Below are 25046 nucleotides of genomic sequence, written 5' to 3'. Positions count from 1 at the left end.
TTCTGAAATACATCCTGCAAGTCTTCTCTACCAGCTGGTCTTCATTTATTTCATTTTGAAAGTGAATATTTTAACTCCTAGGCAAATGCATGACCTGTATAATTAATGAAATGTGTGATTTAATTCAACACAAATGAAAGGTACTTAAAGACCTCCAAACTCCAAGGTTTGCAATTCATGAGGTCATTGGCATTTATTAGGGAAGGTAAATCCAGGATTCTTTTAACAGGAGAACTCTAGGTTCAGAAAGTACTTTGATAATAAAGTGTTTTTTTTTTTTTTTTCACTCAAGCCATATGAAATAGTGTTCACTTTTGGAAAATAAAGAAAAATATTTTTATTTCTTATAGAATAAACAATGTTTTTTTTTTTTCTCATGACAAAGTGACCAAACACAAAGTAAAACAAAACATAGGACTATATAATATTTCCCCACTGAAAAGTAGTTTGTATTAATTTCATTTGTTCTTACTACTTAACTTTGGATTACTTTAAAAAAAAAAAAAAACTTTTTCAGATTTAATTTAACCCAGTTTAGTGTAATTATTTCTTATAGGTTTACACATATAGTACAATCTCATTTAAAAACTCCATTAACTAAAAAATTTGTTAATTTGACCTGAGCCAAATTAATAGTCCAATAAGTATTAAAATACATGATAAGCCAATAGTGAAATGAGGTTTTCAAAGGACATTTATGAACTAAATAATTTGCCAATAATATTAAAAACTTGAGCAAATTAAATCCCACTGACTCAGGAGACTGAGGTAGGAGGATCACAAGTTTAAGGCCAGCCTTAGCAATTTAGCAAGTCCGTGTCTCAAAATTTTAAATAATTGAAAAAGAAAGAAAGAAAAAACTGGGGATATGGCTCAGTGGTAAAACACCACTGGGTTTAATACCTGGTACAAAAAAAAAAAAGATTAAGCAAATTAATTGATTTTATAAAATGCATGTTGATATTTGAAAACAATTCTTGAAGAAATATACCCATATGAAAATGTTTTTTATTGATTTATTATGGTACCATGTACAAGGGCTACGAAGAAACATTCACTGGCCCTTATCTACTATAAATCAGAATCTAAGTTCGAGGTTTGAACTGAAAATAACCATGTAGTAGCTCACAACTGAACATGTCAGCTTCCAGACCTAGTGCAGCAATAAAATATTTTATTCAGTTCTCAAAATAACCCAGTCTTTAAGGTCAGGCTTGGAGGTAGAGATATAAGGAACAATTGTCTGTGCCTTTGCATAGATGCTCAGGGAAAGCCATGCAATTCCACGATTCAGGAATGAAAAAGTAGGACTCCAGGGTGAAAAAGTAATTTGTAAAAAGTATTTAATACTAGTGAATATTTTTATCTTTATTTAAATTTATTTTAACTGATACATAAAAACATAAGTTGTACATATTTATGGGTTATCAAATAATGTTTGAACACATATATATTATATATGATTAAATCAGAGAGAACACATCTATCGCCTCAGTTGCCATTCTTCATGGTGGAAAGATTAAAAATTGTTTTCTTTTTTTCAAAACACATGGTCCATTATTGTTCCTGCAGTCCCCCTAGGAAAAGCAATTTTACCAAGTTACTAGAACTAATTACTTTATTGTTTAGCAACAATAAAAAATGTTTATAAGCCTTGCACCAAATGCTTTTAATAACAAGGTTTTGTATGAGTGATGGTGAATTTTAACTGAGCTGTTTAAATAGATGAATAATTTTTGGTATATGGTGCATCTTAAGATTGTACAGCCACAAGGATGGTAATATTTTAAAAAGGATAAAGGAACTTGGAAAAAGTGAAAGGAATAGGCAAATAGTAGAAAAGTAATGGATTGAAGTCAGCAGCCATGCTCATAAATGAGTTAGTTCAGTTCAGACACGTAATGGAGATCTTTCAGTGGTTAGGGTTCTTTTGAACCATCACCCACCCCTGAAGGAGAATTTTTTTTGATAAATTCCAGCACATGATGGGAAAATAGTTTGCTTTTATAGCAGATCATTTTTGCTTCAGACCTGAATAGAGCCGAAATTGAAAACCAGTCATTAAAATAAATACTTTTTTGCTCACAAAGTGAAAATGAGTCAACAGGGGAAAAACATTAATTCACAATCCAAACCACTTGTTTAAAATGGTCTTCCAAAATCCACCATAATTTATAAAGCTCTGTCTCTTTACCGCCTTTGCTTTTACATCTTGTCTGTTTCCAGTGTTCTCTTACAAGTTTTTGTAAGGCTAGAGATATAAGAAAAATATGCAACATTGGGAATGAAAAGCAACTTTGCTCATTCTTGAACTCCTGATACAAATACATGCATTTTTTAAAATGTTGAAATAAAGAACAATTATATTGGGATTATATAAAATGAAATTAAACCTTGTTGGAGGATATGTCTTTTCTTAAAAAACATAAATGTTTGCTATGATTTTAAACAATTATTGCATACTTAATACTCAAATTGCTTGAGAATTATGATTGCTGGTCTCTTTATTCTCAATCACTAGAATAATAATATTGATTTAACACCATCTATAAAAAATGAAAACTATTTCCCATTTCATTTTTTTACCCTGCTCTATTATTTATTATTGTTCAGTGAGATTTAGATTCCAAATATTGAAGTAATACTCAATGAATAAGGAATTAGCAACAGTAGTTTAATTTTTATCTAGATCTGCTGTCAGTTGTATAATAACTGTACTAGTAGAAATAATAGCATAAAACTTTCTACTTCAGTTTTTATTTTTTTTCAAAGTTATTTTGTTCAATCTAGCTCAATAGAATGTTCAACATGGCACTTTTTGGTCTTTGTAAAATTTCAGGCCTTTAGGTAAGGTTTTCTAATCACCACTCTCTTTATTTAAAACAAAACAACATATGCTCTTGTTGTAGTTCCTAATCCTGAAATTTGATTGGAAATGTTTATCCACCCTAGCTTTTGATATGTGTTAAGCTGTTAAAAAGATCAGAACCCTTATGTGAGAAAGCACTTCATCTCTTGAAATAGCATCCATTATAATTAATTCACCAACCAAAACACCTATTTGAGCAGTGTTACAAAATACACTGTAATCTATAAACCTATGACTTTTTCTCTCCCTTGCTCTTATAATGTTCCAGAGCAAAGTAAAATTGAGATGGTAATGGATTTTAGGTGTCCTTTAGCTAACTCCATTTTAAAAGCCAGAACACAAAGGGTGGGGAAAGGGAAGAGACACCTACAGGTGGTACATGTGTTGGTGGGGGCACTGGGATGTGACTTTGGTTCACTCTCCTGCATCTTATCACTGCATGTTGTTGAGACATCTCATTGTGACTTTGCAAGCTTTACCATTACCCTCTGGGAAAGCTCCTGCTTTGCCTTCTGTTTTTTTTTTTTTTTTTTTTTCCTCAATCCTGAAAAAGCTCCATGATGTGAAGCAAGTGGTATTTTCCACGTTTACTTAATACTTCTATTTTAATCTCTAATTTGAATTTTTCAAATATACCATGGCGCTTGATTTCAGAATTACACTACTCACAATGATAATTTCCATGGTTTAATGACTTAGAAAGATGCTTAAAAATTTAAACCTTATATAAAGCCTGGAAATATTTTCCATGAATTTAGAATGTTGTGCTCATTTTAGTTATATAACAATATAACTAATATAATAAATGAACAATTTATACAATAAGAAAATATATTAGAAGTGATCCTAGTTCTAATAGGTATATTGAAGGAAAAAAACCCTAATTGTTTTTAATCATGCTAGATGCACAGTATACAGTTAGACATGTATAACACACAAGCCTATTGAATAGAGTCATGTACTTTCTATTGTATATGAATAAATGAGTAAATTAAGTATATTATCAATTTATCTCATTTTCCTAGAAACTATTTGTGCCAATTTATCATTATGGCACTAAAGAATAAAATACTTCAATTCAAATGTCAATTTTCACATAAACTTTATTAAATGTAAGAGTTTTATGATAGTTTTTACTCAAATATTCTAACTCAAATCCTATTGACCTATCTACACATATCCCTTGCCACTCAAGACACCCCTTTCAACAAAAGGCTTCTTGTTGAATTAAAATTTTAACAAAATTTAAAGAGAAATTTGTTAAATTATCATTTAGGGAACCAGAATTCAAGCTATGTAAACGTTTAAAAAATAGTGTTAGATGAGTGTCAACTATTGAAAAATATTTAGTGGAGAAATTAGAAAGATGAAACTTGGATGTTATGCTTGTTTCATATGACTGATCAGGTTTTCAATAGCAGAGTACTCCTTGAATCTTTAATGTGGCTGAGTATATTTTAAAATCTGGAAAATTGAAACCTGAACATCGTCTAAAATACATTTTCTTTCTTTCAGACGGTTCCGCAGACAAGATGTGCGGCATGGAAATGCAGCTCAGCAATGCTTTGGACAGCAGTTTGTTGGTAATCCATAAAAAAATCAATTGTTATGAGTAACTTGGAGTGTTTATTGATGATAACTGCACATTTCTTAAAATGAGTCTCTTTCTTTGTGATTTGTATGTACTAGAAAAATGTTGTTGAAAGCTTTTGTTTTCGTCCATGAAGTTATGATTTTGTGGGCTTGATATGATTTTTCTCATAATTAAAAAATAAATTTCATCTGAATGAATACTTGATAGTAGACCTCAAAGCCGGGGTAATCCTAGAACAAGAATGTAGTCTAATTTATGTGGCTGCTGGCACAATGATTTGCAGAATTCATCTCTTCATTTCATAACTTATTTTATCAAATGTGATACAACTTGAATCAATTTACCTACGAAGATTTGGAACAAAGAGAAAAACTTTTCCTGGAGTAGAATAATCCTAGAACTGGTATTGGTGGTCCATGAAGTATGGAGGTCTAGTGGGTTAAGGATGAGAGGAAATTTCAGCTTGCAAGGAAGTTAAACAAGACAGAAAAAACACTCTCCTGCTCTTCATATCATGATGGATGATGAAAAGGCTGCATTTCCTATTGCTGGATTCACCAGGACGTAGCAAGAGGAAAAGGCACTGTGATTGGGAGCTCAGCAGTGGCTCCATCCACACTCAGAGATGCAGTCCAGCACAACCTAGAACCAGGTTGACTTAAGAGTCAGTGCAGCTTTCTTAAGACAGGGAGCACAGAAGGGAATTAGAATAATGGACATGCTGCTAAAGGAACCATGCAGTGGTCCCTAAATAAGGAGTCATCTGGGAGCTATGTCCAAGTGTGCTTTTTTCCATCAATGATTTCTTGGCCATGACACATCATAGGCTCAGTTCCTGGAATACAGGTTTGAGGATACAGTGTTGGCAGCATAAAGAAGAGGAGACCTCTCTGCAAGGACATAAAATGATACCCTCCCCTTGGATCCTGCTTCAAATAGTGGAACTCACAGAGATGAGACCATCTAGCTGGATTTTTATGATAGTCTCTTTATGATTTTATAAATAAAGAAAAAGATCCATGTGTGTGTTGGGGGGTGGGGGGAGACTCAAGTCCTAGGAACACTGGCAAGAGAAGAAGACATGGAAAATTTAAGGATCAGTTTTGAAGGTGAGAGGATTCAGGTATAGGGGAAAATGCTGGAATCTAGCTATTGAATTGAATTCATCTTGGTTAAAATAAACAAACAAAAAAATTTATTTCCTTTTATTCTCCACTGCAAGTAAGTACACTTTCCTGCATGCAGGTTTGAATTCAAATCTTGAGAGAACTGTTCTGGTCCAAGACATAGAATATAATCAAGAAGCTCTGGTTTGTAAAGGCTTTAGTTCAGTTCTGTACCTTTTCTTACAAAGACGCCCAACACCTGGGTGCGAGCCCTTGTCAGGATATCCCTTACACTTGTGATTATGTAGTGCCAGATCACTCAAGATTTCTGAATTCTGCTTTTGTTTGTAGCCATGAATTTGGTTTTATGCCTTGCTAGAACATATGGTGTTCACATTCTTTTCCCTGCCATATCAATGAATGCTGCTGTTGATTTCCTATGAGTTTAACATTGATGGACCTTTTTATTGTCTTTATTCTCCCATCATTTTGAAACCAAATCCCAGTTGCCTCCTTTTGCTTGCTTGCCTTTTTAATGCCTAGATTTTGGCATGCCACTGTCTAAAAAAATTTATTTTTCTACATAAATCCAGTAGGTAATTAGTTACTCATGTTGTTTCAAGGATTTGATTAAATAATATTTTTTTAAAAAATTATTTACCAGTAACATCAAGTCTTAAGTTTGGTATTAACATTCCTGTTGTAGGAGATGCTTTGGATAAAACTGAAGAGCGACTGGCTTATGGCATAGAGAACAACAGTACTTTGCTGGAGTGTACCCCACGATCTTTACAAGCAAAAGTCATCTGGTTTGTACAGAAAGGACGTGAAACAAGAAAAGAGGAGGTAATTCATAGCTACACTTGGTGTCAAAATATGATTAAAAAGTTTAAAACAATAACAGCATCAACATTAAACAGGTTGAATAATAAAGCTGTAAATCATATGTATGAGACATTAATAGAAGCGTTCTTGTCTACTAGCAAGAAAGGCAAAGCATCAGCTCTTTCATCAATTTAAGTAGTTTTTAGTAATGGAGGAAGTTTTCCAACATAATCTATATGATGGGAAAAGAAAGACTCAGGCGCTTTAGAGATGGAGGGACAGGAGGCATTAAGGCAGATGTATGGATCAATGTGCTGGCAGTTACTGGATAAAATAATGTGTGGAAGGAGCTGGCTATGTGGAAGGAGAGACCCAGGGCACAAGGCAGTCAGGGAAGGTGATTTGGGCTATAAACTCAGTTTTTTTGTTTTTTTTGTGTTTTTTTTTGGTGGGGGTGGAGTACTAGGGATTCAAGTCAGGGGCACCTGACCACTGAGCCACATCCCCAGCCCTATTTTGTATTTTATTTAGAGACAGGGCCTCACTGAGTTGCTCAGTGCTTTGTTATTGCTGAGGCTGGCTTTGAACTCACAATCTTCCTGTCTCAACCCCCAGAGCTGCTGGGATTACAGGTGTGTACCTCTGCACCTAGCTGAGCTCAGTTTTCAAAAAAGTAGAATTACAAAATAGCAAGTAGAAGAACATTTATCTATATGAGGGAAATATATCGTGATGAATATTGGAGAAAAGGCTCCTTCTAAAGAGAAAGTTTGCAAGCTGAATAAGGGAAAGGGCTTCTAGAGACATGTCATAGGACCCAAGGAAGATCAAAAAGTGTGCATCTGATAGACAGTGAAGCAGTGGAAATCTCTACTTCATTTTAGCATGGATGATTAAACACTTATCATTAGAAGCCAAAATTACTAATTTAAAAAAAATCACTTTTTATAACCTTTGGCTAAACTAAAAATACAAAATGATTTTGGTCTACACTCATAGTAGTACATTTTTGGAGATGACTAAATTTGTAAATCCTACATCCCTGGGATAGTCATTAGAGAGAAAGATAGCTCGCCATAACAAAACCTATTGGAGACATTATAGAAATTCAACCAGGAAAGAAAAATTCTCCTACATTTTCATGACATCATAAAAATAAATATATATCCAAAATGCTATACCATATTGTGCTAAATTAAATTGTTCATTTAATGTTAAAGTATTTTCCATTTCACAAATCTGAGGTGAAATGGTTTTTAAAATTCCAGTATAACTCACTTGGCAGGAGAGGATCTGGGAATATTCCATAGTTTCTCCTGTTGAATGGATTCAGAAGACAGAGAAGTAATTCTTTCATCAGTGGGTTACTTCATTCAGTATGTTCTGTTTCTAATTTTGGGCTCACCATAATCTGCCTCATTTGGAAATCTTTACCAAATCATTTTGACATGCTGCATCCATCAATGTTGAATTATCAGCTTCTTTTTCATATTGTTGATATAATCTGTTCTCCTTTTCCATAATTCCTAGTCACTGTTTAAACTGAATTCAAGTTTCCCTGACTGATAAATATATACAGGTATTTGAAATTTCATATCAACTCTCTGCATAAAAGTTATATAATAATTACATAATTCAGGGTTTCTATAGACATAGTAATATATGTATTGAATTATTCACAAACTAAAACAATACAAATCACAAATCCCTGACTTCATCAAAGGCTGAATATGTCATATCTTCAAAGCAGAATGATTTTTCAAGGGATTCCTGAGTTTTATTTAAAAACCATTTTGCATTTATTTTCATTTCGATGCCTCGTTTACTATGAGACATATATAAGGTAGTCACATTTTAAAATCTAGATCTTTATAAAGGCTAAGCTCACCTAGCCCAATTCTTACATCCTATGGGAAGTTTGTTCGAGAGTACCCCTGAAAATGTTCATCAAGGCAGAAAAGAATGATGCTACAAACCATAAATCATTAATTGTCAGACCATAGAGTATATGCATCTTCCCCTTATTGGGTTAGAATGTTTGATTGTAGGGTTCCTGCCCGTTTCAAGCTTCTACTCTGTGCCTATTGGACTTGGCCCTCTGAAATTATCCAGAAACAACATATTCTTGTGGACAAAATTTTTGCTTAATCTCTGGAAACTCTATATAACCAAATTGTTGGAAAGCATCTAAAAACTTAGTTATCTAGTTTATAAACTCTAAAATGAAGCAATTCTCTCAAATATGCACTTATAGCTTCCTGCTTCTCTATTTAGATTGTTCAAAATATTGAACACAATCTCTATGTATTTATTATTTGCATGAATACTTTTGAAAGTCTGATTTTGTATGTATTTTGATTTTTTACGTACTATGTATAGCTATATTTCTATGTATCTTCCCTTGACTGGATGACCTGGTTAATTATGATGTTATAGTTGCTATGAATATATTAAATAAATATAAATATATTAGGGGCTATAAATATCCTGAGGGAAAAGATACTTAATAGTTTTAATAGAAGAGGCTATTCTTTAATATGTCCCTGTTGCAACAGAAACTGTGGTAGGTGCCTTGCCCTGTCCCTCTCTGTCACAACTGAATAGTAGATATAATTATCCCCATCTTACCCATGCAGAACTAAAATTCAAAATCATAACTTATACACAAAGTCAGTAATACCCCTGAGGTTTGAACTCAAATACTCCTGACTCCAAGGCTATGCTAATTTACATTCATTCATTTTCTAAGTATCAAGAACTGTGCCATGTGCTTTTTACAGAATATACCATTTCATTCTAATTATTTTTGGTTTACAACTGAGATGCACAATGTTTAATAATTTTTCTGGTTACTCACAGCTTGTAAAAAACAAATTCAGATCCAGGCCTCTATGTTTATTCTATTAAACCACAAAACCTTCCAAGATCAGCTTTCCAAATGCAGTTTCAGATGCTTTGGGGCAGGGAACAAATGGAAAACTGTTCATAATAAAGGTCTGGAATCTGACTTTGAAAAATGCTTCTGGTACCAGCTTGGTCATCATATCTGTGTTTCTTCACTGGAGTTTAGTGAAACCTGCTGCTGTGACATTGGTGACAAGGGCACTATTTCTCATGTCTAAATGTCTGAGTACCTGTGCATAATTGAGCAGCTCCCACTTTAAGCTATGATACCTTGAAAGAGTGTTATATGTCAGTGGATCTCTATTCTTAAAGTGTCTTTCAAGCTTCTACTCTGTGCCTATTGGTAGAAGGAGGCATCTGTGTCACAATAAATGTGCTGTATTATTTGAGCTTGTGTAGATATAAAACTCAGAGTATTTTAGCTTACTTTCTTGGATTTTTAACTACAAGAACGTTTAGTTCATCAATAAAAATGCATTAATCAAATGCTTTTCTATCCTGCTTTCATAGAAGTTATATTCTGGAGGGCAATACTACTATTAAAAATAACAATATTTCATGTACCAGGTAGTGGTAAAGGGAAAAATATAAAAGAGATTACTTGCAGAGAGACATCACAATTTTAAAGAGCTAGTTATAGATCTCACTAAGAAGGTCACCAAGAAAGTGAAAGTTGAAAAGAAAGAATAGGCCACATGACAAGATGGGACAACTTTCTGGACATTGGAAGCAGTAGATGCCAAAAGCTTCTGAGGTAGGAGTGCGCTGGTATAGTTATAGAACAACAGTGGAGGGATGGAGTAACTGAAGGAGAGTGAGCAATAGGGAGGTGAATAGACCCTGAGTCACAGAGGTGATATAGACCTCACGCAGGTCTTGTAGGCCACTGTAAGGGGATGTTGGTACTTCTTCTAAATTAAATAGAAAGCCATTAGGTAGATTTGAGCATAGCTGTGGCATGATTTGGCTTTACAAAGATCACTTTGAACTCTGGCATGGTGGCACTTGCCTATATCCCCAGGAACTTAGAAAGCTGAGAAGGATAATTACAAATTTTGGGGGCCAGCCTCGGCAGCTTTGCAAGACCAGATTCAACAACTTAGTGAGACCCTGTCTCAAAATAAAAAAGGAAAATAATTGGGTATGTAGCTCAGTGGGAGAGCACCTCTAGGTTCAATCCTCAGTACCAAAAAGAAAATCGGTTTGATTATTTTTTATTTTTTTGCTTTAAGTACATTCTATGTGAGAGTAGCGATGAAGGTAGAAGCAAGCAGTCATTGAAGGACATAATATTAAAATATGAAACTACATGTTCAAAGACACAACATTGGCTCTTATGTGTCACAGACCTTCAATACTCATTGATGTACAAATGATTACCTCTCACATTAAGTAGTTGAATGCTTTGTCATATGTGCTTTCCAATGTTACTGAGGATTGTGAAGGCATATCACATCTCAGATGGAATACTTTTTCAACCTTTTGCTCTCTTCCTTCTCTTTAGATGTCTGTAATTGGTGTCTTGAACTCAAAAATATTCACTCAAAACTAACTTTAGTAGATGATAGATGATTAATAATTCATAATGTAGCTCTTGTGAAACCCCAAGACAGAAATGTGAACAAGTAATTACATTGTGTTCATTGCAATTCTGTTGATTCCAAAGGAAAAGAAAACCATCTTAACCAGTAAATGTGTTTGAAGGTGACATTTACACCAAGTCTTAAATGATAAGCAAAAGGTACTTAGCAGAGTAAACGGTACATATCCTGGAGATGATAAGCCAATGTTCATCCCTTAGATGAACCTTTAAATTACTCTAGAAACTGGCCTATAGATTTGGGAGACAAGCAAGATGTCAAGAAGGCCATTTGTGAAGATATATCAAAGAAAAATGTTTGGTAACATGAACTAAAGAGTGATACTAGCTGTGTGTGGTGGCACAAGCCTGTAATCGCAGTGATTTGGGAGGCTGAGGTAGGGGGATTACAAATTTGAGGCCAGCTTTAATGGTTTAAAAAAATCCTACCTCAAAAAATAATTATAAAAGGGTTGGGATGTAACTCAGTATTAAAGAACTGAGTTCATTTTCCTGTACCAAAAAAAGAAGAAGAGGAGGCAGAAGAGGAAAGATAACGTGATGGAAGGGAAAAGACAGATTTGAATTTTTATGAGACAACATTGAATGAATTTGATATTTGAAGTAAAGGAGAAGCAATAAAAAAATTAATCCCATGTTTCTTGTTTGGGTGGATGTGTGCCTGATGGTACGGTAACATGATTCAAATAATCTGGGGTTAGACAGCAGGTTTTAGAGAAAGATGATGAATTCATTTTTGACCCCATTGAATTGGAAACTCCTGTACAGCATTTACATAGAGCTCCCTGTTGATATATTCATTATTAGTAGAAAGATTTGAGATGACAAGAGATATTTGATAGATATCAGCAAAGCAGTACTAATTATGTTTAAGAAGATACTAAAAGAAAGAACAGTGTAGCAAAAATCATTATGTTACTGTTTGCCATTCACTATCCTAAGAATTATATGTATATTAATATTTTTAATTCTGGCAGTAGTCCTATAATAATGTAGATACCTTCATTGTCCCCTTTATAGATAAAGAAACTGAAGCATAAAGAAATTGAGTTATTTGCATAAAATCACATGGATCATGAAGTGAGCCTGCAGTTGAACTCAGACAGACTGGTTTCAGTTTGGGGTCCATAGCCACATACACTGATGCCTCCTTTGGCATAGCATAACCTTGCAGAACAGGTAATTAAGAACCAAACTGAATTAATGCTGTAAGCAAGGGATATCCCTGTGTTGAAGGAAAAGTTAGATGACATACTCTAAAAGATGATGTAAAAATAGAAAACAAGTAATAATTATAGTTACATAGCAAGTACATTCATTTAGAACTTGCTATGTAGTCTATGGTATTATAAGTACTTCATGATTAGTAGCTTTTTAAAAAATTATAACATTTCTCTAAGAAAGTTAGTATTATAAAGTACATTAGTAAGATGAAGTTAAATAACTGGCAGTATCTTTACTGTAGTATAGCTTAAGTATTTAGAAACAATGAAGGCAGGAGATTATGAGATAATTGAATCTAGGGACAAGGAATTAGATAGGATAAAGTAATAAAAAAATTGAAAAAAAATACAGAAAATAAACCCCTAGTCTCTAGTGAGAATAGTTCAATGGAATGGTTAGGCTAAAAGCTATGTAGCAATAATGGGGCTGTGCTGAATGAGACCAGCTGGTGTTGTGTACTGTACCAAAAGGTTAGGACGAGAAGGAGAGGTCAGCAAAGGAAGATGAGAGTAATAAGATAGTTTATTCAATTACTTTTAGGAAAAGAGTGACTTGATTTTGTTGAAGCAAATTAGCCCTAGAGAAGAAAATGTTCAGCTAATTGATGAAGCAAGATAAAAAAAAATATGTGAGAGAGAATACAATCACAGCCCAAAGTTCTAAAAGCAGCCAAGACCTCTCATTCTCTGAATTTGAAGAAAAGAAAATAGTTTATTAAAGTGAATAAGGTAATTTCATCCTTAAAACTAAGTTTAGCTGTTCCAAAGGTCTTCTAAAGCATTAATTCAATTTGGTGGCCACATATATTTTTACAAATTTTTTTTTGAAATACCAACCCCACATCTTCTTTGCATGAAGAGTACATAAGTTACTATTTTTGCGTGTTCACAGAAGAAAAACTAAATTAGAAGTACAACTAAATCAGCACTATATCATACTTTATTAACTCTCAATTCCTACAACTCTATAAGCTTAAATTTATAAGCCTCCAAAACAAATGCAAAAATTTAGCCCAAGCATCCTTAATAAAAGAAATCCATTCTTGTTAAGGCATTCAGTTGAATAATTGAAACAATTTTCTTTCTTTAAAATGCTAAAATTCTCTTTCTTTAAAATACTACATTTTCAAACTGACTCAATGAGGGGAAATTTAAGGTCCCTGTTTTTCTGATATATACATATTTATTAATTTATTGTGTACAATTTTTAATTATAAGGAAAAACCTGCTTTCTTCAAGCTATTCAGGAGAACAGTAAATATTTTCTCACTTTATTATGATACACAGTTTGAATGTTCTCAGTTTGCAATATGTTATTTTGAACCTGTAAGTTTTCTGTGACTCTGACAATAGATTAAAGGGTTCAAATCTAGCCCTCTACCTCTTTTGTAAATGAAATTTATTTTGAAAACTGCCATGCCCATTTACTTACCAAGTATCTATTGCTATTTTCCTGTTATAAAGTCAAATAGTTACAATAGAGATTCTCTGACTGGCAAACCCCTAAGTGTTTACTATGTAGCTTTTTATAGGAAAAAGTTTTTGGCCCCTAATTTAAAGGCTCAATGAAAATTTGTGTACCTTGTAGCCTTATTAAATGAGTACTACTGTGAAGTGAATAATTAGTATTATTGAAAACTACCTCCATTTTTGGAGAAAAAAAATCTATTAATAAACAATTAAGTGCTAAAATAAATTTTTTTGCGGAGAGCTAATATTTCCTTGCAGTGAATTTTCAAATAAATCAGACAATGTGAATTTCGTGAAGTACATTCTTCTGAACTTTTGCATTTAACCTTTTAGTGACAAAACTACAATATAGCCTAATGACACTGTAACAAGTTTGAGTTCAAGGAGTGAGTTGAACAAACTTACATGAATCTCCTCTAGGGAAATATGGGGGAAACCAAATATTTGTGATATTTTTATGCCTATGCCAGGGTGGAGTAAGATAACTAAGCAAGCTGCTGGTCCATAAGTCCAGCGTCCTGATTTATCATATTGATCCTTTGGTAAGCATGGAGGACTTGTTTTCTCCTTGATACTACTTGTATTTTCTTCATGAATTTTTTATTTAAGGGAGAACATGAGTTTGTGTGTCTCAAGTATATCACTTTAAAATAACCTTTTGAATGCATGATGTAGACTTCAAAGAATATACAAGTGTGTGTGTGTTTATTATGGAAAATCCAAGATACAGTGTAAATTGACATCAAAACTCCAAACTTTCAATAACAATTTACTAAATTCATTTTTTTAACTCTATGCCAAATGTTGTCACTTCTCACCTCTGCTTACAGACGACCCACTAAATTCATCAAAGTCAATTAAATACTTTTGAGAAATCTAATAGGCCTAGTTAAATTATCAATCAACAACTCCTTCCACTTAACTTAGAATTCATTGTTTCTGGGCTCAGTCTGTACAGACTAAATTAAAACCTGGTGGGTTTTTTTTTTTGTTGTTGTTGTTGTTGTTTGTTTGTTTGTTTGTTTTTTTATAGTTCAATACAGTTCTCTAAAAAAAAAACAAAACAAAACTAATGCAGTACACAAGTTACACCTTTTAATATTAAAGTTATGTCATCCAAGCTGGGAAAGTTATGAAGCAAAATCTCATTCATATTCTTCCATCTTGTTTGCTAGATGACTTCTGTCGTCTTTGTCTTCACCTAGTCTACCCTTGACCGGGAATGTGAGTGACCAGTAACAGCTATAAATTGACATTTTTGTCTGTATACACATGCATTGAAAGCATGGGGGCTTGTTCCATGTGAATATTACTTTCTTGTTTTTCCTGTTTTCATAACAGAAAGTGCATGAACTCTTGCCTCATTTGAAACATCTGTTTAGTAGTTTTGATGTTTCTGCTTTCAGTCTATTAAGAAATGCCCATCTTTTCTAAACTTGCAACTCTTTACAGAAAATAAATATTCCAAATTTACATGTTTTAGCCTTGACAAAAATATTTTTATAGTATCATACATACCACATATTCTTTTCCATTCTGGATTGATTAGTATGTTAGCCCATTCATTTCATTTTTTCCCTTTGTGGTGGCAAAGACATAGCTTCTGTAGTATAATGGAAAATGGTTGCTCTGAGAAGTGGATATAGAATTTTAATTGTTAATTTTCTAAGAGAACACGGAGTATTTTAAAAATGAAATGTATCTTCCGGGAGTTATGGATACAGAAACAGAGTTACATTTCTCTCACTGAGAATGCTCTGACTTTGAGCATTTGATTTAATGAGGTAACATAGCAGTTCAGCAAGTGCAATATACAGAGATACTGTAAACAACCAAAAGTACTGATTCTGTCCGCTTGTTAATTCTTCTTGTTGCTGGGTAAATTTTGGCTTGTGTGGTCTAGAAAATGAAAAAAAAATGTGTGCAGCTACTCTAGCATATAACTGTATATCTGGACCTGATTGTTTGAAACACATAGAGTAGCTTATAGGCCACTGCACTTAGGTATCTGGTCTCCGTCCTACCCTGAGATATTGCCTTAAGGAAATGTACTTATTGTGCTGTTCCCATTGGTCACCTCTCTCTCATTTTATGTGAACACACAGATTTTTCTGAGGTCTCAGTACCAAAAAATAATAGACTGGTCATAGGAGTAATTTAAAAAGTATATTTTAGAGACATTTCGAATCTTAGACTTATCATACTTTCCTAATTTCTTTAGTCATTAGGAAATTTCATGTTGAATTTATAGTAGTACAGCACTTCCATCTTCTGTCATCTTAATTTCCCTTTATTCTGTTATTCTTTCTATGGAAATTATAAATAAAATTTTTCTTTTAAACCTGTTTATTTTGATCAGTATTTCTAAAATCCTTAATCCTATGATGGTACCATATTAGAGCTTGAACAGATCTAAGAAAAATTTCTTACCAAACCAGGTTAATCTTTAAAAAAAAAAAAAACCTAGAGATTTTTTGAATTTTTATTTCTATCTTTGGTTCTTTTTTTTTAAATCTCAGATTTGTGATTTAGTTAATCATACTGCTTAGTGTTCTCAACATTCTCCTCCTGTCTTACTTGTCTCTATTTTTCCTGAGCCCTTTCTCTATTTGCCTACCTGCTTCCTGATGTGAAGTCCAATTCTATTTGCATAATGAACAGGTAAACAACATGTGAGTATGCATGAACTGTAAAACTAAATCTATTATTTTATGTATCCTATTCTATTTCTTTCTTTTAAAACTCAACACTATGGTTTACATTTCATAACTGTTACTGTTGTTGGTCTTTGTTTCCTTACTTCTAACTGCTAGTTAATATCCCATAGCAAACACACACACATTGTTCTTAATTGATTTATTCCCCTAAGAGGGAGCACCCAGTGTCACTTACTTCTACTATCACAAGATTAGTCATCATTTATACAAATAACCTCCATAGATCTTACTGTACTTTTCTGCATGGTTTTCTGTCAACATCCTTCATTTCTTTAAGTATTGTCAAGTAGCTTTCAGAGTTTCTTCACCATCTGCATTTCCAAAGTTGTTGCTGTGGGCTCTTATTTCCCCAAATCTTTGCCAATATTGAGAACTAAGTAAACAATTGGGTTTCTCTTCTCTGAATTGCCTACTTACTTTTCTCATTTATTTCTATGTATGTTGACCTCAGGTTCTTTACATTTTATAGACATTAATTCAATTTTAATATAAATGTCCTATATCTCCTCTTTGATATGCTTTTTAATGTTTTTATTAGTGTATTATAGTTATACAAAATAGTTGGGTTCATTTTGACATAATCACACATGGATGCTATTTAATGTTTTTTGAATACAAAGTTTTTGTCACATTATGGTTTTGAGTTATTATTCATGATGACTTTTCAGCATCTTCTTGAATCAAAAATAAGTTTCCAGTTCTACATTTTTATTTTCTATGTAGTATGATAGATTTCCCCAAATAAATTAGTAAACAGTTCACCCTGAATCTACTAGGTAAACCATCTCGAACATACATCAAATTCATAGTAGAAAATGCTTTCAGTAAAATAAAATATTGTTTTCATGCCATCATATTAAATACATTTTTTGCAAGTCAACCATTGTATATATTAAAGAGAGGTCAGATAAGCAAACAAGAAATAAACTTATAAATTGCTGGATTTTATTTCTTGACCAAACTGATTTCATTACTTAAAAAAAAAGTCTGAATTAGACCAATTCCTGGCCTGTGTCTGTCCCTTTCCTATGGAAAGTATAGAACCATATGGTGGATCCACATGAAAATCACTGCTTCATTCTGACCAGCTACCAGATGTGCAGAATTCTTTGTTCAATTACTTTTTTTTATTTGACATTACAGAACATACTGAATCAATCTTTATAGTTAAGAATATTAAAACCACTTTCAGTAAGAAATTCTGTATTTATATAGATTGCCTATAAGAATATTTGATAGAAATGATATATTATGTACCATCCTCTTGACCAAGGAAATCTGGTCTGCAGACATAGAAGAAGCAAGCTGTATGAAAACAATCCTGTAATCAAGAGTTGATGTTGAAGGTACCCAAGTTAACTTAAAGTGGAGAGATCAAATCGTGGGAGGACTTCAAATGCAAATTTCTAAGTTATTTTTTATTTTCAGCTATTTAACTTTCAAGGTGATTTAACCTATACAATATATGGTCCTCCAGACTGAAAGTTAAAATAGGTCTTATTTCTCACTTTATAACATGAATGCACTCTGGCCAGGAAAGGAGACTGAAATTCTGAAAAATACACCATTTCTAATGTGAAAATAATTAATGTAGGACAATTCCCATGGTTGTCATGTTCCCAAGTCTTTGAATGTGGGCCAGTCTAGACTTTACATGCATATAATGCAGTGTTTTTTAAGCTTGAGTTTCTGATTATGAAAGACATTTTTTATACCAGACTTCAAAAAAAAAAAATACATCCTTAGTTCCAGTGGTCAAAGATTTATGTTTAACTTCTAGTGTAGTTTTTTTTTTTTTTTTTCCTATAAACTACTTGATGTATGCTAGTAACTGGACTATATGACTTTCATGTTCCTCATATATCAGTCACTCTTACTCCAGGAGATACAGTGGAGAGGCAACTAAGGATCTTATTCACTGAGCTTGTTTGCAGATTTTTTTTTAAGATAACAGCAAGCTTCCATACTTTCCTACAGATGTGTGAAACAGCCCTTTTTCTTTAGTTACTGACTGCTCCTGAAATCTTGCTTTCTCCCTCTTCAAATTATTATTAGATTTACCCAAAAGATGTGAATGACTTTCAGATATGCTCTTAGTATTGCCCTGTGTGCTTATGGACTGTGAGCAATTAATTTTTTCTCACATGTCTGAGCACTTTACTCATTATGGAATAACTCAAAGGATTAAGAAGATAAGACTTTGTCTTAAAAAATTTCTAATATGGTTAAAGAGATGAAAGTTTCATCAGAAAAACAATTTAGGGACTATGAGTAACAGTTTGTATACTATAAATGTGAGTGGAATTGATTTTTAAAAAAGTGAAATATCTTTTTGAGCTCTAAGGAAAGTAGTTATAAAGAAAGTAAAAGTTTAACTAAGACTAGAAGGAGCATTTTTAAAAGATAGAGAGTAGAGAAGTGTTCACTACGGAAAGGAAAGAAAGAATAAGATCTAGAAGAGGGAAGTAGGGAGCTGATACCAGGGGTGATTGCACAAGATATTATGAAAGGAAAGATTTTATTCTAGTAATGCGCTGGCTGCCCTGTCAATCATCCTTAAAAGTAGAATGTCTTCTGGGGTTGTTACCATTAAATATTCACAAGAATTAAACAATATATACGCTCTTATGTTTGTAGCTTTTATTCAAATGTAGAATAAAAATAAATTTAAAAAATAAACCAAACTATACATCATTAAAATGCTTACTTAATATGATTTTTCATTATATTAAATTATTATCTCCATGAACATAATTTGGACACAGACTATCATGTGTGAGTATGTGTGTGTAAAACTTCATGGCTGTAGCACTGTAGTACTGATGGCTCAGTACTCAACACTTTATTCAGGTGACTTCATAACTTTATGTATGTTAGAACACAGAAGTTGTGTTTTATTTCCATTTGGCTGGAATGTATCATTAACATATTAAATCTGTCTTTGTTCTTCTTAGTATCTGGTTAACATGAAGGCTTTGAAAATGATACAAAATTGATGATAAATACATCATCTATTGATTTCAAATATACTTTATTAATTTATATTGATTATTGTGATAATAAACATTCTTACAGGAAACTTACTGGTCTCCAGAAAAGTGCCCATCCCACTAACTCTGGTTTGAGAAGCACTACATAAAGGTGGTTTGGGGTCTAGATATAGAAAGGCAAGGTCTGGTTAACTGAATAATTCTCATCTACTTGGACAAGCAATAGAGATTGAGTAAGTTCAGGAGCAAAGGAAGAAAAGTGAGTTCTCAAGTTGAGCCTCATTTATTGAAAGAAAGAGAAAGATGCCATAAAATTAACTGAAGTACTATTGTTAAATATCTGCATGTAATGTTGCATGCTCAGGTGTGTAAATGTTAACAGGAGAAATGATGGTGGTAAAGGAGAGAGGACACTTTTACAGGGGTATGAGAGAGTCTGGTTGATAAAATGAGACAGGGTTCATTCATTCAGGATGAGAAGAAACCAGTCTTAGGAAAATCCCTCAAGGCAGAGGCAAGAGCAGAGATCTGAAACAGAGGCAAGCTGAACACTACAGTAGGAGCAGGGAGGAGGAATATTTGGAGGAATCTGCTATAAGGCAAGGTCCAAGAAGTGGTCATGAGAGTCTAATACTGTGGCAAAACTAATGAAGAAGGGGCTGGGGATGTGGCTCAAGCGGTAGCGCGCTCCCCTGGCATGCGTGCGGCCCAGGTTCGATCCTCAGCTCCACATACAAACAAAGATGTTGTGTCCCCCAAAAACTAAAAAATAAGTATTAAAAAATTCTCTCTCTCTCTAAAAAAAAACATACATACACACACACACACACACACACATACTAATGAAGAAGAAAGGGTGTTTTCCAGGGTCACCAGTGAAGAAATGTTGATAAGAACTGTTATGAGTTGGATTTGAGGACACAGGGAGAGAGAACTACAAATGATCAGAAGTTGGGGATAGGGGTCCTATTGTCAGAACTTCTGGGAATTAGAAAGTAGAGGGGGGCAGACTAAATGGGAAAACACCCAATTATAGGTAGTAAAGGATCATGTAAGTCTTGTTTTTTTTTTTCAATTAATAGAAAACAAAAAACAAGAGCTGATCTATATGTAAGATTCACCATCTTAGGGAAGATGGTGAAAGCAATGAAATAGAGGTATTATCTAAAGGACGGAAATAAAACTTGAGATCAGTGAACACTGGAGAATTGTACCATCAAGGAATGGGAAATCTTCAGCACAAACCAAGAAGGAATACAATAGAGAGCCTGAACAGTGTAATAGCACATCTAACACAGGCACAAAAAAGGCATTCAAGTAGTCAGGTCCTTCCATATCAAATGCAGTCACAAATTTGAAAACTGTGCTTTAGAGTGAGCACAATCAGTGTCAGGTTGTGGTCACTGGTTGCAACAGAACCTGTGGTGAATTTATAGAGATGATCCATAGTGGAAGAGAGCTGCACAAAGGCCTGGTCTGGAGCTGTGGTGACAATGAGCATTGTGACAAGGTTCACATAAGAGTTTGTTGACCTAAGCAGGTGCTGAGAGTAATATCAGCCAACCTGTTCAGTAGGACAGACTGAAAATGGTTTTGTGTGGGTTAGCCTGTTCCTCCTTGGAGAAGTTCTTGAGTTAATGGCTCTAGCAGTACAATTTATTACCATACTATGAAAGCTATTTTACACAATTATAAATGAGCACTTTTCACATCTGGGTAATCACACTGCAACCTTCAGCTATGCAGGTCTGATCAAGGCTGGCAGTTCTGCCAGGATCTACCACTAGATCAAAACGTCATTAGTGGTCTTTCCTGCCAAGTGATTGTAGTTGTTGCCTCTACAACTCCTTTTATATTGACAAAGGTGAATACTGCTTTTATTTTTGTATTCTTAAAGAGGAAGACTGCCAAATATACTGTGAATTTTCCATCATTATATAAGATTGAGGCAACAAAGCACATTTAAGTTTTGCTTTAGCTAGAAAAAAATGTATATAGAAAAGGTAGAGGTGACCATGGATAATAGTGCACAAATCATCCTCACATGTGTTAGTTTACTTAACCTTCACAGAATCTTTCAACTTATTAGAATAGCTTAGAAGAAAATATACATAAATACCTTGGATCAAAAAGTTAATAAGTGGTGGTACCAATATTTGAATCTAGCTCTGCCTCATATAAAATTATATATTCAGTAGTACAATTATTGGTGACAAAATATGAGCTGTTCCTTGAAGGTCTTATTGTTCTGTTTTTATTCTGAATTATAATTAGAATTATAATTATTTTTTATAGAAATGACATTCATAATTTATTGTATCAAAAACATAAAAAAGAAATATTTGAGCCCTAAATGTGTTTTAAAACAATGTTTATTAAACTGTAGGGTCCTTTACAGTAGAATCTGGATTTCATTTGTTTGTTCTTTAATCCATGTTAATGGGCATCCTTGTAGAAATTTGGATACAGACTATCATATGTGAGTATGTGTGTGTAAAACTTCATGGCTATAGCACTGTAGTATTGAATTCATTGATGGGGCTGTCCTTCCTTCCTTCCTCCCTCGCTCCCTCCCTTCCTTCCTCCTTCTTTCCTTCCTTCTTCTCTAAGGATACTCAATGAAAGAAGCCCAAGACTTTAAACAGAGATCCTTTGGAACCATTCATTATTATTATGGTCTGGATGGCATAAAAATCCCTGTTATTTGCTTTGTCCATTCAAGTGTTATTTGCAGTATTTGTTAAAAAATAGATCTTAAAAAACAAATGTGAGGTGTCTGTATTTCACTCTTATTACAGTGCTATACTGAAATGGATTGCTTTTCTAACAATTGAATTAATTAGGAAGAAAGCTCTCTCACTTTGCTCTTTAATCTGTTGATATGAGATGACCTCAAGATCACTGATATAAAGTGGCGTCCAATGCAGTAAGTTCAGGATACACCCTCCCACACCCCCACGTGATTTAATTATTAGAGTGTGTGTGTACACACACACTCGCACACAGACACACACATATATGAAATTTAAAAAGCCAAATACATACATATATATATATATATATATATATATATGTATTTGGCTTTTTAAATTTCATGGTATGGTAATGAAAAGGAAAAGCTCCAGATAGGTAGTGGAAAGGGTGATAGGTTGATGTTCTTCCTACAGCAAAATACTCAAGTGCCATTTACATTCTTGTTCTTGCAGGTGAAGACAGATGACAGAGTGGTTAAGATGGAGATGGGTTTACTCTTCCTCAGGGTACGCAAATCAGATGCCGGGATCTATTTTTGCCAGACAGTAGAGCACAGTTTTGTTCATACCGTCCGTAAAATCACCCTGGAGGTGGTGGAAGAGGAGAGAGTGGAGGAAATGTTTAATAAAGACTATGAGGAGGATGGGCCTCACCGGATGCCCTGTCCTGCCCAAAGCAGTATCCCACAGGGAACGAAACCATGGTACAAGGAATTCTTGCAGCTGATTGGTTACAGCAACTTCCAGAGAGTGGAAGAATACTGTGAAAAGGTCTGGTGTACTGATAAGAAGAGGAAAAAACATAAAATGTCACCCTCCAAATGGAAGTATGCCAACCCACAGGAAAAGAAGCTTCGTTCCAAATCCGAGCACTATCGCCTGCCCAGGCACACGCTGGACTCCTGATGGGGTGGGACCACCTGCTGGTTTTTGAAGAATTTATATTTGGAACATGAGAGAGAGAGAGAGAGAGAGAGAGAGAGAGAGAGAGAGCGAGCGAGCGCACATTCACCTTCTTTCCATTACTTAAGTTTTCTGTAGTACAGAAATGACTATAAAGGTGTTGTGATAAATTATTCTACATACTCATTTGACTGGATAAACCTCTTATAAATGTAACTAATTTTTAAAAGAAGTGCATTGCTTAATGGCTTCGTATTATATTTATCAGAAAATGATCACAACTGTAGTTTTGAGCTTGAGCCACTTGTCCATGGAAGTTATGATTTTATTTTACCCTTGGAAGACTTAAAATTATTAGAATTTTGAAGAAAATCTAGAGAATTTCATAAGCATGGGAAATATAAAAATAAACGTTTTAATCTTTCAAAATGTTTCCTTTCTACAATAATGTAGAATATCCAGCTATCATATATTTTAACACTCTCGTGTGAATTTCTGTAGTTCTTAAGAATTATTGTATTAATGTCGTCTAAGCCATAAGTTTTATGTAGCAGGTGTGTTGTCATTGCTGTAAATCATGAAAGAAAAATGTCACTTTGAGGCTGTGTCCTTCATAAAAAAATTTACAAAATCATATTAAAAATATTTCTGTTTTATAAAGAAAATCAACCCTTTAAATTTTACTCCAATGTGAAAAGAAGGAAGGTAAGACTACTTCTCAGAAAGGTAACAAAGACCAAAGGGATTAGAAAAAATAAAAGATTTTTGCTGCCCTCTTGTGGTATATTCTCGTAACACTTCTTTTTCTCCTGTCAGTCTAGGAAAGAGACATGAAAGCAGATTATAATGACTAACTGAAATAAAACAATGTTAATATTTATGTCATGCTTGAGGATAGAGGTAATATAAGAAATTTAAATGTAGCATTACTAAAGTTATTTTTAAACTTAAACTTTGAAGCTTTCAAAAGAATCTTCCCTGATCTAAAAGATATTCTGGAAATATGATGTTTTATTTGTGGGAAAAAAAAATTTAAAGCATTTTGCTGTTAGATATCAAAACTTTCTATTTTATAAAAAACAAGAAAATTATTTCATGAATTCCTTTATCTACTGAGATCTTCAGAGCATTTTTACCTTTGTCTTATAAATATTGCCAAAGTTTTGCATTTAGGAGAATATTTATTTCTTAAAGTCTTTCCTTTTCTCACTTTAAATATCTAGCAGTTTCTTCTTAAAAAACAGGAATTTTATGAAATGTTTTATTTAAATAAAAAGTAAGAGGAAGTGGATTGCACATAAAAACAATCATGAACATTTATTTAAAAAATAAATAATACTTATTTTAATTTTCAAAGTTATAAACTATATCATTAAGAAGTTAGTGTTGATTACTTGTAATGGCTTATGGTTTTATTCTAAAATTAATTAATAGATACATATTTCAAGGAAATTTTAAAAGTTCATTCAGATAAGCCTCCAAGTTCCAAAAGAACTAAATGCAAATATATGGAAAACTGATATCTGAAAAATCCACTTGCTATTTACCTACAAATCCACTGGAGGACATTGCTACTCATCAACCATAATTGAAAACATCTTATATGGAAAGCTGCTATTGAAAAACAGTATTTCAATAAAACCTTACCCAATTTGGAGAAACAGAACCATAAACACAGATCACATGTTTCTTTTGCAAAGTTTGTGTCTGAAATACTCATAGTGAGCAGAAAAGCAAGAATAGTATTTTCATTAGAGCAGTTTATTGAAAAACTTTTCCCATTAACACATGAGATGGAAAAGCAGGATTTTGTCCTATTTCTGATTTTTTTTTCTTTAAAAAAGAAGTAAGGTGGACATGACATTAGTAGTTATTTTAATCTTAATACACACACACAATCAAGTCATGGTGATAATGATGATGTCACCTGTAAATTAAATATTTGGCAACTGAAATAATAAAGCTGATAAAATGCTTTTTGTATAACATGAGGTTTTGTGGGTTTTTTGTTTTGTTTTGTTTTATACCAAGGATTGAACCCTGGAATTCTTTACCACTGAGCTATATCCCCACCCCTTTTTTACTTGTCTTT

General features: G+C 33.4%; 1 protein-coding gene across 1 annotated transcript in view; it reads left to right on the top strand.

Moving 5' to 3' along the window:
- Sema3e (semaphorin 3E) overlaps positions 1–22957 on the top strand; it is a 256296-nt gene extending 233339 nt beyond the window's left edge. Inside the window, exons 15-17 of the mRNA XM_071607884.1 lie at positions 4385–4452; positions 6276–6415; positions 22505–22957. Coding sequence (XP_071463985.1) covers positions 4385–4452; positions 6276–6415; positions 22505–22957 — 661 coding nt within the window. The remainder of the gene's footprint in view (positions 1–4384; positions 4453–6275; positions 6416–22504) is intronic.
- Positions 22958–25046: the final 2089 nt, after the last annotated feature.

The sequence above is a fragment of the Marmota flaviventris genome, chromosome 1 (genome assembly GCF_047511675.1).
Source record: "Marmota flaviventris isolate mMarFla1 chromosome 1, mMarFla1.hap1, whole genome shotgun sequence".
NCBI lineage: Eukaryota > Metazoa > Chordata > Mammalia > Rodentia > Sciuridae > Marmota > Marmota flaviventris.
The sequence above is the reverse complement of the archived record's forward strand: the minus strand, read 5'-3'. Positions and strand labels throughout refer to the sequence as shown.